Below are 15,496 nucleotides of genomic sequence, written 5' to 3' on the forward strand. Positions count from 1 at the left end.
GCTGTTCTCAGCGGTATAAGAATATCCTGTATTAAGGGAAATTAAGCGAAATGTGACAAAGAGTGTGGAGGGCCGAACTCGGGGGGTGAGACGAACTACCCTTCATCTAGACGGGGCTCCACCAGTTAAAAGCTAATGAAAATTAGCTTTCGTCACTTGATTGAGCGTTAAATCGCTCGCCTCTCTTGTTCGGGGAATTTCAGAAATTCAGAGCTTATATATACGTATATAAGGCTCGATATATAAGACTTGTGAAGACATTTCTAACGAATAATTCAATTTATTCATTTGACTGGTGAAAATTTTTTGTGCATTAAGCAATAATTGCGATGGAATTTTCACTTTTGAGAAATTGAAGTGAATTCAAGATCAAATAAAGATATTTGGAAAAATCGGATGGTGAATTTTTCGGAAAATAAATTATATATTGTTTGTCACGAAAGAATCTATAACGTCAAGGAAAGGAAGCCACAGGTCATTACAGGAAAGAGTCTCATCCTCTGCCAATAATATATGAATGAGACTCCACAGACCACGTCAGTATGCTCAACTGTACAGTTACGACCCTGGAATGTTTTGAAATGACGATAAACAAAACGATAATGGACTGCAGAAGCGAGTATATGACCCCATCTGAATTAACTCTCCCCAGTAATATTCTATTTTTCCCATTGCTAACGTGAACAATAATCATGAATAATTGTTGATAAAAAGATCTAGCCACACGTGTGGAAAAAAAATTCCGACAGAATTAGAAAACGTCGATTTGCCTTTTTGGCAATTTTATAGTTTACATCTTTGAAAAATTACTCAGTCGACCTGACAATCTGTTTATATGTTGATAAAAATTCGTGAATTGCTTGATAGATAAGTGGTCAAAATTTTGGGAATGCTGCTGAAATCGTTGGGGACTCAGCAAATTGTTCCCTAATTTTTACTTTATTTCTCTTCGCGCTTCAAAGGATTTAATGTTAATGTAACTCCTTGGTTTAACGGGCGGATGAGTGCCATATATACTGATGGTGGTGGTTTTTACTGACACGAGGCCGACGGATCAAGACAGTCCCCGAAGGCCCGTCTGAATAAACATATCCGATGTCTGGTGGGGCCACCCAGATGGAACTATTAAAACACTTATGGTGAAAAAATCACTCCTCTGTCGCATTTACACACCCTTTTCTACGATAAAAAATGAGGATGGAAGTGCCGTGTGTGTCACATTTGACACTCCAACGAAGCGACCAGGGAGCTTTTCCATTTCGCCGCGATAAATCATGAGTTTTTATCGTGTCAATGACATATCCGAAGCGATTTGTTGCGGGCGATCGCGCCGGATTCACTGGATAAACATCATCACCGGAGGGGTCAGGTAAATCAGAGTGAAAATGCCAAAAGTAAATGACTGTTTATACATTTATTTACATCTCTAATATACACATGTGTACCTAAGCAACATCATATTAATATTTGTAATAAATATATTCTAAGAAATTTTTAATAATTTCACAGCAAAGACGAATCCCTGAATTTTATGGGAATAAACATTTTCATTAATGATTGAAATTCAGACATTCATTTTTGGTGCGTTTTGACGAGAAATTTGGCTACAATTATCGACATAATTACCTAAATCGCGTAGTTGAAATATCGAGACAATTTGCTCCCTCATTACATTCATTTGTGTCAACGAATCCCAATTAATTACGAAAATTTTCCGGGGGAACTAGTTATTTTTCATGATTGACTTTTGTTATTTGTGTTTCGCGGGGAATCTGCTCCAACTCTGGAATTCCCGGGACTTGTATGTGAGGTGAATGCAGGGGTGGACAGAGGAGAGGGTGATAAGGAAGGCAATAGTAAGGAAATGTATTTAAAGCTTTATTGGATGGATGAAGTTGAGGTGGACAGTTTATTTGCCCCGGAAGTTGGAGATTTGAGCCACGAAGGGGTGGCAATCCTCGCAGGTGGTCATCAGGGTGAACTAATACCCTCACAGCTACCCTCCTCGCAGTGTTTGAGTTCACCAGGGCGCCTAATTCTTGCTGTTGACGTCTTTTAGTTTTGTACCTGCAATTACCATCAAGTGGGTATTGATTTCCGAATAAAAATCGATATCTTCTCGATGATTTACATATGTAAAAATTTCTCACAAGGTACCTTCGATTCTGAAACCAAATTTTCACTTGTGTCTCCGTCAACTTGAGCCCCCTCGCGAGGTCAGCCCTTTCTGGTCCAGAGAGATACTTTTGCGCTGCGAATCGTCTCTCCAATTCGTAGACCTGTGCATGAGAAAAAGCAGCTCTACTTCTCTTCTTTCGATTCTGAAGGGACTGACCGTGGCTTTGAGAGTCGTAAAGCTCGTCCTCAATATCATCTGGAATGAAAACACCATTTCTTCTCAAGTTGAGATGCAGAAGTAGTAAAATTAAAATGTTGTAATGAAATGAATTTTCAAAGGATTGAAAAAGACCCCTAGAATTATGAGAAGACGGTTAAATAAGCTTTTGATGTCTCGTTTGCTGGTGCAGCCACACGTGTGCATTTGTTTACTTCACCGTACTCCTCAGCCAATTCCTCTTTACTTAACCAAAGTCAGGTATATAATTTCCACGTCTTCGGCTCCCCACAGACTGTTTAGTCTCGCGAAAATCAGTGTACATACTCTTTCTATTTTGCATGTTAACAAGTGCCTCGATTAATCGAGTAATCGAAGCGTCTCAAATATTTACAACTCGACGATTAAATCACGTGAAATTCGTGTCTGAAAGGTCATGAGTGTCAAACAATGGGGGAGCTGATGTGTTTAATGATGGAAGAGCCAGTGAAAATGTGTAACTCAATCTCTCTTCCAAGGGCTGATCATAAAGCTACCACGAACGGAAGTCAGATAGAGTGGTGAAGATCATGATACCAGGGCTATAAAGCATTTCAAAGGGAGGATGAGGGAAGTTTGGATAGCAGACATTGACGGCAAAACGGACAAGTGCAAGAAGTTGAGTGTATGAGAGCTCCCCCTAGGCCACTCGTGACGTCTGCCCTGTCGAGTGGCCACTTATGCTACTAAAATTATATTCAATTACGTTATCTTTTTTCGTGCCCCGGATATTCGGGTTAAAAGTTTTCAAACTCTCGACTGACAAGTGGATACGCACACTGTTAAAAATTTTTATCTTTAATTTCTGTGGCAAATTCAACATTTTTGATTGGGAATGCAAATGGGCTAGATTTACTCAAACAGGAATTTTCTAAAAAAATTTTAATACGAGTACTGAAAAAAATTGCAATTTATGGAATGATGTTACCGTCAAATTTGGTGGAATTTCTAGTAAAATTTCTGAGGTTTTCTCGAAAATTTTCACTGAAATACAGTAAAAATTTATGTTGAAGGCAATTCTCCTGTGGTACCATCGGAATTTTTCTTCCATATTTACTCTTCGTGTAGAAAGAGTTTTCTAATATTTCTAACTAAAGAAACTAATTAGAAACTATCGTGATAGTGAGGTGCTAGAACGACATAAGTCAACTTATCTTCGACCTTGTTTTCAGATGAATATTGCAATAAAAAATTACTGAGATGGGAGAATTTTCATAATAATCATAAATAAGTTCTATAAAAAAGTTTTGACGAAAATTTTTCCGTTGCGTCTACATTCGGAAATATTCATCAAAAACTACGGCTGCAAATGAATTACCTCCCCTCACTTTATCACTTCACTACAAAATTTAAAATGCCAGTCTCCTTTAATTAAATAAAATAAAAATGCTCACCTAGATATTTACTCTTGCTCATATCCAGCGCCTCATCCTGCTGCCGATTCGTAGCTTCCTTCTTCCTGTACGTAATCCCCAGTCGCTCGAAATTATCAAAACTACCCCGTGGAAGATTCCCAAAATTGGACAGATTCGCCTGTGCGAGATTTCTCCGTAAAAAATCCAACTCCCGTACAACACTCGCTTGACAATCAGGCGATCCCGGTGCCTTCCTGTTTACCGCACGACTAGATAATCTCAGCTCATTGTCCATCGAGCTGCAAGGACTCCTGTCGTACACTGGAAAATCCGAATTGTGTCCATGAAGTGAGTTATCCGGAAATTCTTCGGGCATCGAGCGACGGATGTCAGTCGATTCCCCCTGTGTTTTCGAACGACTGAGGATGTCCTCGATGCTGAAAGGTGTTGGTTGTCCGACTAATGACGGCTTTGGTGAACTCGGGGGACTCCTCTTGGTTACCGTCGCCATTCCCACCCCGATTCCAATCAATCCAAATAGTTTGAAGGAAAGAAAAAAAACAAAAAAAAAACAAGTCCGTCTCCGTCAACCAATTACGGTCGTCCCTGAATCACAGACTTGAAAATCCATTCGAATTTCCCAGACACAACAGCACTTGCAATCACGTTTTTTCACTTTAAACCACCGAAACAGTCACCAGTAAAGGGCTACTGATGTCCGCTCGCACCCTTTCGACGGAGTGTGCTTCAGTCAAGTGCGTGGGGACTTATTTTTCGAATTAGTGCGCCACTCGAGTTCCACCACCACGTCTTTCCCTAAAAAAAAAAGCTACAACTCCCTCCGTCCCTCTCGCTCCTTCGCGATACCCGCGACGGGAGGCACAAGAAGCCAAGCCGGATGTCACAGCTAACGAGTTTCGCGGTTGTTCCTGGCTTGACTCGTTCATGCGATGTAGTAATAAAGCCTCTTGGCTGACTATTCCTTTCTCTATCTACTTCACTGGTGAAGCAAATCCTCGCGTTATCGCGTAGGTGGGGCTTTCCCTCGTCATTCCGCGCTTATCACACCCTACGTAAGACTCATGTACACTCTAATACTATCTCACTCCGATCACCGATGCCTCGCCCCACGGCCAATCCCGTCAGTCGTTCGCGCACTCGTCTTTCCACCAACAGCCAATCCAGAGCACCTTCGCTGCGAGGAGCTTTTCGTGGTTATTGTAGTGGTGATTCAGCCGCTGTCCCGACATTATACTAACTGTACTACTTTTAGCGAGGGCTCTCAACAGGCGAATTATTGAAAAGAGAGAAGACGTCTTGGAAGTTTTTTTTTTTAATTAATATTGGAGAACGCACCAGTCGCAGGGAAAAATTGTATTTCAAATGCTTTTCAGAGGGGCCCTATTTATCTAGGATTTTGAGTGATTATTTATTTTAATTGAGGAAATCCAAACCTTCTTGGGAATGAGGACCCTTTGGCAGGGAATGTATCGAAATTGTTGAACTAGTTGGAAGGGGCGGAGGTCGAAGATGAATATGCCATATAATAAGAATGGGAACGACACTTGTTTAGCATTAAGAAATCAAATCATGACAATATATATGACATATTTGCGTCGTATAAGTTCTGTATAAATTTGGAAAACCTATGGAATTATCTCGAGTTATGTATTTTTACCGGGACATTAATGGATTTAAGATTATTTGGTAAATAAAAATAAAAGGTAAAAATCTAAAAATAATTTACGACTAGAGACTGGAAAGTAGCTATTTACGTCAGTAAAATCGCTTCCTTTCAAAAAGTTTTCTCCGATAAATTCGAAAAGACACGTCTCAACTTGGTTGAATCGGAGCTAACGATTTTGTAAAGTTGCACGACGGCACTCGACTTTTCCCTGGTTGGTAAAACTACTTCTGCAGTTACAGTACTATCCGACGTTTGACAGATCACTGTTGGACCGCGTAACACCAACCAGGGGTGTTACTTTACATAACAATTGACGCTAAAGACTCGATGGTATTGTATTGCCACGTGCGAACACCCGAGTTTCCTATGTAGGTTTAATTAAGTGTGAACCACAGAAGCGCACACTACGCCTCACTTGTTACGATGATGGGAATCGTACGGCAACTCTCGTACCAGATACATTATCGATTCAAGAATGAATTTGGTATTAATAAAATGTGTAAAAGTCGACCGACAAATGACCCGAAATCTTCCGATGTATTTATTTCGGCGAAAAGGTTTCGCGCTACTTATGACGACTAATGGAGACTTTTATCTCTGTCTCTATCTCTCTCTCTCTCTCTCTCCCTTCACTCGGATCCAATCGATGATAGATTATAGGGTGGGCACACGATGCCGGTACAACTTTATTTCTACTCCAAACGTTAAGGCTCTGGACCCTCCTGCTCAATTGGTCGCAATTCTTAAAGACCTTAATTGGCGCGGAAAATTATACCTTATTCCAACTACCCCCGATGTTCAAAATGCTCTTCTTCCCTGTCCCTCATCTATGGGAAGCAGAGGATTCTCCTCGCGCATTGAGTGACTCATTTCTCGATTTTTTTTCTAACCACCAATTGATTTAAATTTATTAGATGAAAGTTGACAAGGAAGAGGACAGGAACGAATACACGGAGAGAGATATTCAATAAAAAACGCGTTGGTCTGACCAAAAATTGGATGAATCACTAGGAAAAATTTAGGATGAAAAACAATTAAGCGAAATAATTGAAGATAAGACACTGGAGATAAAAATGACTCTTCGAAATGTGGTACATTGTTTTTAGTGGATATTTCTCTCCCCACATTGGGGCAGAATATTTTCGCTGATAGTGCAATATCTCATTGGAACGAATTCCCCGGCAATAAATCAAATTCGTAAAATTGAACATTTAAACGTGTTCATACACAAGGAGAAGATTATGAAAGCAAGAAGACCGGATGACTGCTAACTGTTTGTTAGCTTTGGGTTTTAAAGTCCGCACGTCTGTCAGTCCGGAGATGTAATATTAGTGCTTGAGTGTAACTGGTAAAGGCATTTGCCACCGCCAACTAACCATCATCCACTGACGTTACACTCATTCACTTCATCGTCCGTCTATCTTCTTCGAAACACTGTTTCTAATATGGTTTATGGAAGTAGAACAGGACAGAGGTATTGAGGTGAATATGCTCGTGTAAATCAGAGAATGGGTACAACAGATTATAGCGGCGAAAATTTCAATTGCGCGATTGGGCCGATTGATATCGCTAGAGATGTGAGACACACCAAACAGGAAGAGATTGTTCATAAATAAATACGACTGAAACATTTGTTCGTTCGATGACGTGATAGGTTTGAGATTTATGTTACGGTTTGATTTACTTATCATTTACATGACGCAGTCCCTGTATTTTCGACTGCTGGCCCTGGGTAGAACCGTTAGCAAACGTGGTCGCGCCCGACCAGGGGTCTGTATCTAGTATTTCCTTCATGATCGACTGCAGTTCACAATCATGAAAATTATATGTTTTTCGCGCAATTTTCCACAAGTTGATTTCTACCGTCGATAAGAAAATCGTTTTTCACTAGAGAAAGTATAAAAAATCGTTAAGAACCATTACAATAGTGTTCGTTTTTCCGAGTATTTTAATGAATTTCCAGCAGAAAGTTCGCGACATTTTGTCAAATTGGTAGGGTCTGAAAATTGTTAATAACTATAGGCAAGAAATTTAACTAAACATTTCAGAAAAAGAAGGGCGAAATGTTATGCTTGAGAAGCTGAAAAAAATCGTAAATTAAGGGTCAATAGACAGTCACTGAAGATGAGTCTATTGTTGAATCTCCGCGGAATGTGAAATTAGTAACCAAATTATTATGTAACAGTAACAAACACATCAATTGGAAATTTGAAGCCCCAGCCATTGTTTGTCCCTCGCGTTCATCACATATCCTATATCAATGTTGAGCTTGAAGTGATGGATGACACGAATAATGCGACATCGGGGGCCTCTATTGGACAAAAATACATGAACACCCATAATCATTCTAATTTTTTCACATAATAGGCTTTTAAGCATTTTCAAAGCCCATACTCAGAGTCAATATTTTCCCTTCAGACGCTTCGCATTAACAGTAGACTGAGTTAGATTGATAACATTTTTTATTCATCGTATCACACAATACTTATGAGACCATTAAAAACAATTGTCGATAAAAAAACCTTAAAATGAATCAATTACATTCAGTTAATCTTTGCGATATCTTTGGACACGTTAAAATTTCTTACGAACTAGAATATCACTAAACAATTATTGTAGATACACTTAAACGTCATTTCTCGTAAAAATTGTAGCCCCGGAGTAAATATGTCTACAACTAAGTACGTATCCCCACATGGTTAAAAAAAATTGTCATTTTCGAATACACTCGCCACACATTTGTGGAATTAAAGGATGTTCGTCAGCTTTCAGCTAAAATTCACGTTATTTGTTATTATTCTGGTAAATTATAGATTGGACGACGCGAGAAAATGTAAATTTTTTACGTTTCGTCATTATTTATAAAACGTGAAATTCGGCCAATCGAGAATGAACGTTCTTATCACAAATCATTGACTTATCATATTTTTCATGTAATATAATATTTCACGTGAATATTTATGAAAAATTTCAATTTTTTTTATCCCTCGTGCTGATTGGATTCTGCCATTGATCTGAAAATCTGCAAATCTGTACAGGAATGAAAAAGTACAACAGTTGTGCAATACTCTGTTAGAAATAACTTCCCACACGTGTGATAATTTTTTCAAAAACTTTTTTAACATTTCATCCTCGTCTCCAATAGAATTTGGAGGACAGGTGTATCCCCGGTTCTGAAAGTCTCACCAGAGGCTTGTGATGAAGGATAAATAAACGAATTACGCATGACATTTTTATCAGCATGTTCCCATGGCTCGTAATAGCATCAGTAGCGTCATATAGAACATGGTCGTAAGTCCCACAGTGAAACGAGGGATCAACGACGCTTACCATTTACGCACAGCCACTTGACTGCCAGATGACCCGTCATGCTCTTGCGATAACCCTAAAAGCACCGGTGGCTTGGCTCAACCTGTCAGAATATCCCTATAAATAATTTCAATTTCTCTATCAACGAATCACCAATTCCCAGAAATATCTAAATTTGTCAATGGCGAGAGTAACGAACGCGATTGAATTCCAATCATGATCATCTTAATTTAACTCTTATCACTTCGTCAAACTGCTACCAGAGTCTCTGAAGATTCTGCTCCATCGGTATCGGCTCTATGTAATTAGCGTACGGCATCTGATAATTCTGCGTCGGGTTGACATAATTTGAGAAGCTAAAATCGTTGGCGGATGCGTCAGCGATTGGTCTAGTGTCATTCAAAACACTAGATTTGTCATCCGGAGTTGTTCTCAGATCGACGAATGGAGAAATGTCATTGGGGGCCTTGTATTCGGTTTTAACGGGCCTCATTGCAGTTTCAAAGCTCGGCCGGTAGTCAGTGGTGAGTAGTCTCTGTGAGTCCTGCGGCAGGTTTGTATTGTCTCGGAATTCACTTCCTGTATTCACCGGCTCCAATCTTATCTCGGGCCCCCGATACTCCGGACTCAAACGGAGATCACCACCAAATTCACTCGGCATCACTTGGAGATTTATGTCGGGCCTGAATCCACTCCAGTAATTTCCACCGCAGGTATCTCTCGCACTTGGTTTTCCATCCTTTATCAGAATGGGTACGGGAATTTTTTTAATTTGCTGAGTCTTCAGGGACTGGGACTGCAGCTTCTCTGCATCTTCGATTTTGGCACGTTTATTTTTGTATCGACGATTTTGAAACCAAATTTTCACTTGGGTACTGGTGAGTTTTAGACCTGACGCCAGCACTTCACGTTCGGGAGCGGATAGGTAACGTTGCTGTTTGAATCGTTGTTCAAGTTCGTATACTTGAGCCTGAGAAAATTGAAAATAATTAGGAAACAAAAATACAAAAATTGCTACGAAACAAAATGATAAGAATAGGAATAATTTCTGGTGTGTTAAATCAAAGCATTTGTTTGTTTAGTGTAATTCTCACCTGAGAGAAGAGCACTCGCGGTTTTCGTTTCGTTCTTTTCCCCGATTGATTTTTTCTCAGCTCTGTTTTACTCGACGTAACGATATTTCCTGAGACAGGTAATAACCACAAATTAATAACTAAAATACGGGATAAAACGATGAATTTTAATTACAGTCATTGATAAAAATGTAAATTACCTTCTTCTGTGACAGAATTCCCTTCAAACGGGGGTGAGGAATGTACCTGATGAGGATTTGCGTAATTGTGGTACCCCATCTGGCCGATTTGGGTCTGTTCCTTGTACTTGTCAATGTCCCAATGACTGTCCTGCACCGCGTTATATCCGTAATAATCGTGGGAGAGGTGAAAGGTCTGTGGTACCTGTTGATGACCTCCGTAACACTCCATACTATCGACCGTTTGACTATCGTTTAAAATATCGCGAACACTGAACGATATCGATGACGGCAACATTTTCAAAACATTTCTGAGATTTTAAAATTATTTTTATTCTTTCCACAATCAGCTACCACTAAACTCTTTACGAAGCACTCTCAGAGGGATGTTTATCACTCAGTGAGATCACTGCCTACTTAGTTAACGTTCACAGGGAGGACCGGAGAAAGTATAAACACGATGATGGTTCGAGGGTGGTTTATGGGTGAGTGGTCAGGCCAGAGGGCAAACGTCAAATGTGACTTGGTCTGGCATTGGAGTCAAGTGCGGATCGTCAGTGCCGTCTGTGAATGTGTATAAGTGCGCTGTTGTCTGTGTGAGCAAGATTTTTAACAGATACAACCCCCACCCTCGAAAAATTTAGAACCCTTCGAAAAGAACTTTCGAATATTCAATAAAAAAAAAAATAGATAATGCTCTGTAAGAGTGATAGGATTTGTCAGGATTTAATTATTAATCACTCTAGTGTCTTATTAAGATGTCGTTTAATAGATTTATTTTGGTCAGTACAATTTGATGGCTCACGCCGGACTGTCTCACGTTTAGTATCAACCGATACTCGTCAATTCTAACCTGTAGAGGGGGAAGGCAATTTAGGCAGCTCTCTCGCGAGAGTATACTTATTATTATAAATATCGATTTTTCCCCCTTACAGCTCATTAGAATTTTGAATTTGTGACTGACATATTTTTTTTATCCACCAGCCACACTTTGTAATTCTGTTGGGCGGAGACGTTCGCGGCACCGCCTTTATTTACCATCTCCACCAATCACGCGGATCGCCGGGTCTCAGGGCAATGAATATTTCGCGATAAAGTTTGGTTTATTTTTCGCGGTTGAAAATTAATGGATGTGATGGATACAGGGAGGTATTTATAAAATTGACCGCACGTGAATTTTCACATGCGGAGAAAACATGTCAATATAAATTATCACGGATGGAAAGGATTGGTTGTTGGTAATGGGAATAGATGGCGTTAACAAATGATTATTCGGTAATATGAAGAGAATCTCATTTGAGATGAATAAAACGCTGCATGCAAGCTCTAGAATTTGTTGTCTAATTTTGACTGATTATTCATCCCAGTGCAGTTCTTGGCGAAGAGATGGAATAATATTCAATCCCGATGGCAGCCGTTGGCGTCCAAAATCGCTAAAAACGATGACGACTAGCGCAGCTGGACTGAGTGCAGAAAATCCAAATAAAAAATTCATTTCTATCTCATGAAAAAACGGTAATTAATTTTCTCACAATCCCCGCCTCGCGCGTCTCAATTTCTTCTTATTTTTACTCGCCTATATAACATAATCCAGACGCGCATTCGGGCGCCCGAAACTCTTGAGAGTTCGTACGAAGGTTTCCAATTTATTTCGTTAAAAATTTTATTGAGATTTTATACGATTGATGGTACTCTCCGCCGAGAGCACTTGAAATTTAATAAACCGGGTAATTATTAATACCCACTTCGATCAGTACCTCCGGGGCTGAATGACCAACGCAAATATTTATTGAATAAATATATCATTTACTTGTGTGTGGTCGTCCTGGTGTGTCCCGTATTTTTTTCCTTTCTTGCATCAACAGACCCGGGATGCAGAACCAGTGCACGGCGCCAGGAGTTATCGGGCGCCTTTTTAACTGTGGGAAAGACACGAGACTGTCTGACAGAATTGTCATCGCTTGTGGAGAAATTTTTTGGCGGTAGAATCCAAACATATTCAGCGATTGAAAAAAAAAATGGAGACGTTATCCACTTGACACTGAGACGCCTCGCCGACTTCAAATAAATCGGACACAACATGCGCAGAGAAAATTTCAATAAAAATTATCAGAAAACTAAATCACTGACTGTTTTCGATTTCTAAATAATTAAATCAATTAATAAGGTAATTTCAGTTTCTCCGTGCAATTTTAAGCCCCCATTTTAATGAATGCAGAATGAAGAGATATAAATGGACTGACAATTTGTCAATAGCAGTGATTATACGTCTCGTTGCAATTGCGTCACGTCTAAATCGAGAATAATTAAAAAAATATCCACACGAGTGAAGAACAGGGAAGAGCGCAATCTGGTGTCCAGTTCCACGGCGCCTCCATGTTGAGGCACAAAGGGCCCTTTGTATTGCCATCGCTCCCCGAAACTGTGCTTTTCCTCTCGTCTTTACACGCGCCTTTGTAGGAAATCCCTATTACGTCTGGTTTGTGGTGTAGGTTGCGTGCCCTCATGGGGGGTCAGATGCCGCCCGTTGGGAAATTCAGGCACTTCTGGTCTTTTTCTCTTTCTTTTTTTAGAGACGCTTGTCTCAATGTCATAAATAATCAATTGGTTATTATCTCTTCTCAAGGAAGCGAAAATAAAATTATTGAAAATGGACGAAATCTATTTCATCCCACGAAATAGATTTCCATTTTTTCGTCAGTCATTTGAACTTTGCGGAAAGTTGCAGCGATTTGGCCAAAACGTCCATGAAAAATCGAAAATTCTACCTTAACGGGTAACAGAAGCGATCACAAATAATTTATAACAATATCATAGAGGGCTATCAACTTTTAATTTACGTTTATCCGAAAAAAATTGCAGAAAATTTATTTTGTGCATAAATTTAAAAAAAAAGAGTAAACGGCTTTCGGTTTTACTACCCTCAATTGTTGCTCACAGGTTTATCCATTTTCATTGAATAAAATGAATGAAAAATCATACTTTTGCAGCTTCCGTTACCCCTTAACCGCCCTAGTATTATCCGCAGCGAACTGAATGGTAATTTTTACCGGTACTCCAACTAGAATTTTCGCGCCAATCATTGTCGGGGCTTTTCGTTGCTTTGAAGTGATACGCGCTAATGCCTCTTATTTGTCAAATTTCATTGACGACAGCCTCACTTAAAAAATAAATAATAAGTTTCCTGCGGTGTACATTGCAACACTTCAGAGTGTCGCGCCGGTGTCTCGAAATTGCGTGGATCTGGGTGTCTAGACGGTGCGCATCCCTCTGCACTGGACCAGAGTGGTCGATTACATTTCCCAGAAACGTCTGGCCAACTTCAGGAAATCGTGACAATATTGGATGCTCCCATATTGTGGAATGCCTTCGCTTCTTTAAATCCAAATTTATCTTTAATTCACGAAACTGCCTATTAACGCAGTCCAATGTACGTAAATTAATGAAATTTCCACTTGTTGACACTATAACTTCAAATGAAACAAAACCCCACCAAATATTCGTTTTAATTTTTGATCCCCTGCACACGCAGAGAACGGATCACTAAAAATTCCCCTCATTTTTCCACCGACCATCCAAGTAAAAATCACGAATAAATTATTCTAATCAACGAAACTAATTTTCGCCGCATATTTCTGTCATTTAGACACCGCGCTCAACGTTCAATATTAAAAGTTATCTATTTCATGCATAGATACAAAATCGTTGCGATATCTGACTTACCGATGGCCTCCCAGAACACCGACAGGAGCCAAGGAACTCACGCCACATGTCGCCTACCAACATTATCGAGCGTCGATATTTCACCAGACCCTGAAAAAATACAACCGAAATTCCTTACAATTTTTTTACTCACCCAACAACAGATGGCGCCAGTAATTCACTCAACTCATTTCTAATGAATCAATGCCAGCCCCGTTAAATAAAAAGGTTGGATAAAACACGAGTGTGGGACCACACACGTTCAGTCATTAGTTCGAATGATGGGACTCATAGGGGCCTTCAAACTTCCATTTGACTCAATAAACTCTTATTTTTTCAGCAATCGCCCAAATTAATAAGTCATTATTCTTTATTACCCTTCCTTCGAAATACACTTGCTCCTCCTCCTCCTCCTCCCCCCTCCCACAGCCGCCGAAACAGGACAATAAAGCCCACAAACATTGTGGCAGCTCATTACTCTCCTGAAGAAATTTCTTGCCAATCATCGGGAGCCTAATAATATCGATCCCATCGAGCCCAGATCATTGAGATAGAAAAATTCAAAAGCAAGCCGACCCGGCTGAGAGTTCTTTAACCCATGTCTCGCATTGCCATCATCATTATCTCCATAAGATCTGTCTGGGGAGCGTAGTAGCAACAGCTCTGGACTTTTTATCTCTTAAACCTTAGATGTTCATTTCTATCCACATGCATCTTTTTTTTTGATTATTATTTAGGTTTGCACCAGAGGGGGTAGAGGCCCAGGGTGGTCCAATTTGTCATGACTCCTCAATATTGTTACGAGCTCATCTTCGATAATATAGTCTCTACCAGGAACTCATTTGTTAGCGTCTCTGCAGGTCATTATCCCTCTTAAGCGATACCACATGAATAAATTTTTGTCAATAATTTGCGGAAGATGGTTTTTTTTATTTGTTTTTAGGGTGATTCGAGGGCAAAATGAACAGTTGGTGAATTTAAAATTGTATAAAGATAGTTTTGACAAAACTTTCAATGGATATTGATGATAAAAGCATTGACGTTAATTTATGAACTGAAAAAGACAGGCAATCAGGTATTGATATTCTTGACAGAGGAAAATATGTTTTTGGAAGATATTTCTTCGGGTCTTGAGCGCTTTCAGGTAGTCTGAGGTCAGTTCCAGACATTGCAGTTATAATGAATGAACTGATTATCGTACTGCATGTGGCCTTGACAAACAACTGCGAGAAATTCCAAATTTTCTGGATTTGAGATTTTTTTAATGAAATAACTCCAAATTTGATGAATGATAATGAATCGTTCTGCGAGGTCATTTATTGAATAATTCTCATGCCTGGAATTGCATTAGCTTCACCTGGTCGTGACTGACCTGGAGAGATAAATTCCGAAAGATTTTCGTCTGATAGTACAAACGGATATTAGAAATCATGTGATTATTTTCTTAAGGGGCACAATTTTTCGTCCAGTATTAAAAATTATTAATCGATAAATGCCAAAAGGTAATGGAGAATATTAGAAGGAATTTATCTATTTTCTTGACGATTAATGGCATTATAATAACAGTCGCATTGAACATTTTTCAACGATTATTAATTATCAGAGGCCGTCGAAAGTATTTCTTATTTTCCGATTCACGATAATCGCAATCTGCATTTATTGGGGTCCTCGTTAATTGTGTAAAACGAAGAAAAAAATTCCAAAATCAACAATAACCCGTCAAATGCCGCGTGTACTATTCTCCCAAGCCAATTGAAATGTGTACAGAGCCCCAACAATGGTGCAATACCCTGTCAAGGAGTTCCCTTTCGTACATA

The 15,496-nt window shown here is 39.5% G+C and overlaps 2 protein-coding genes across 3 annotated transcripts; both read right to left on the reverse strand.

The window, feature by feature from the left end:
- Positions 1-1,420: 1,420 nt before the first annotated feature.
- On the reverse strand, positions 1,421-5,143 carry LOC135162013 (homeobox protein bagpipe-like). Of its 2 annotated transcripts, none has more exons than XM_064120059.1 (3): positions 3,769-5,143; positions 2,158-2,374; positions 1,421-2,067 (listed from the first exon to the last, which is right to left on the reverse strand). In XM_064120059.1, exons 1-3 carry the CDS (start codon positions 4,238-4,240, stop codon positions 1,728-1,730), a joined length of 1,029 nt encoding a protein of 342 aa, XP_063976129.1. In that variant the 5' UTR covers positions 4,241-5,143; the 3' UTR covers positions 1,421-1,727. The 2 variants fall into 2 exon arrangements, with proteins under 2 accessions (XP_063976129.1, XP_063976127.1); XM_064120057.1 differs by having other exon boundaries at positions 1,421-2,063; positions 2,154-2,374.
- Positions 5,144-7,295: 2,152 nt separating this feature from the next.
- On the reverse strand, positions 7,296-11,154 carry LOC135162363 (homeobox protein Nkx-2.3-like). Its single transcript, XM_064120734.1, has 3 exons — positions 9,999-11,154; positions 9,820-9,908; positions 7,296-9,695 (listed from the first exon to the last, which is right to left on the reverse strand). The coding sequence occupies exons 1-3, from the start codon at positions 10,273-10,275 to the stop codon at positions 8,982-8,984; spliced, it is 1,080 nt and encodes a 359-aa protein (XP_063976804.1). The 5' UTR covers positions 10,276-11,154; the 3' UTR covers positions 7,296-8,981.
- Positions 11,155-15,496: the final 4,342 nt, after the last annotated feature.

This window comes from Diachasmimorpha longicaudata, chromosome 5 (assembly GCF_034640455.1).
Source record: "Diachasmimorpha longicaudata isolate KC_UGA_2023 chromosome 5, iyDiaLong2, whole genome shotgun sequence".
Lineage (NCBI taxonomy): Eukaryota > Metazoa > Arthropoda > Insecta > Hymenoptera > Braconidae > Diachasmimorpha > Diachasmimorpha longicaudata.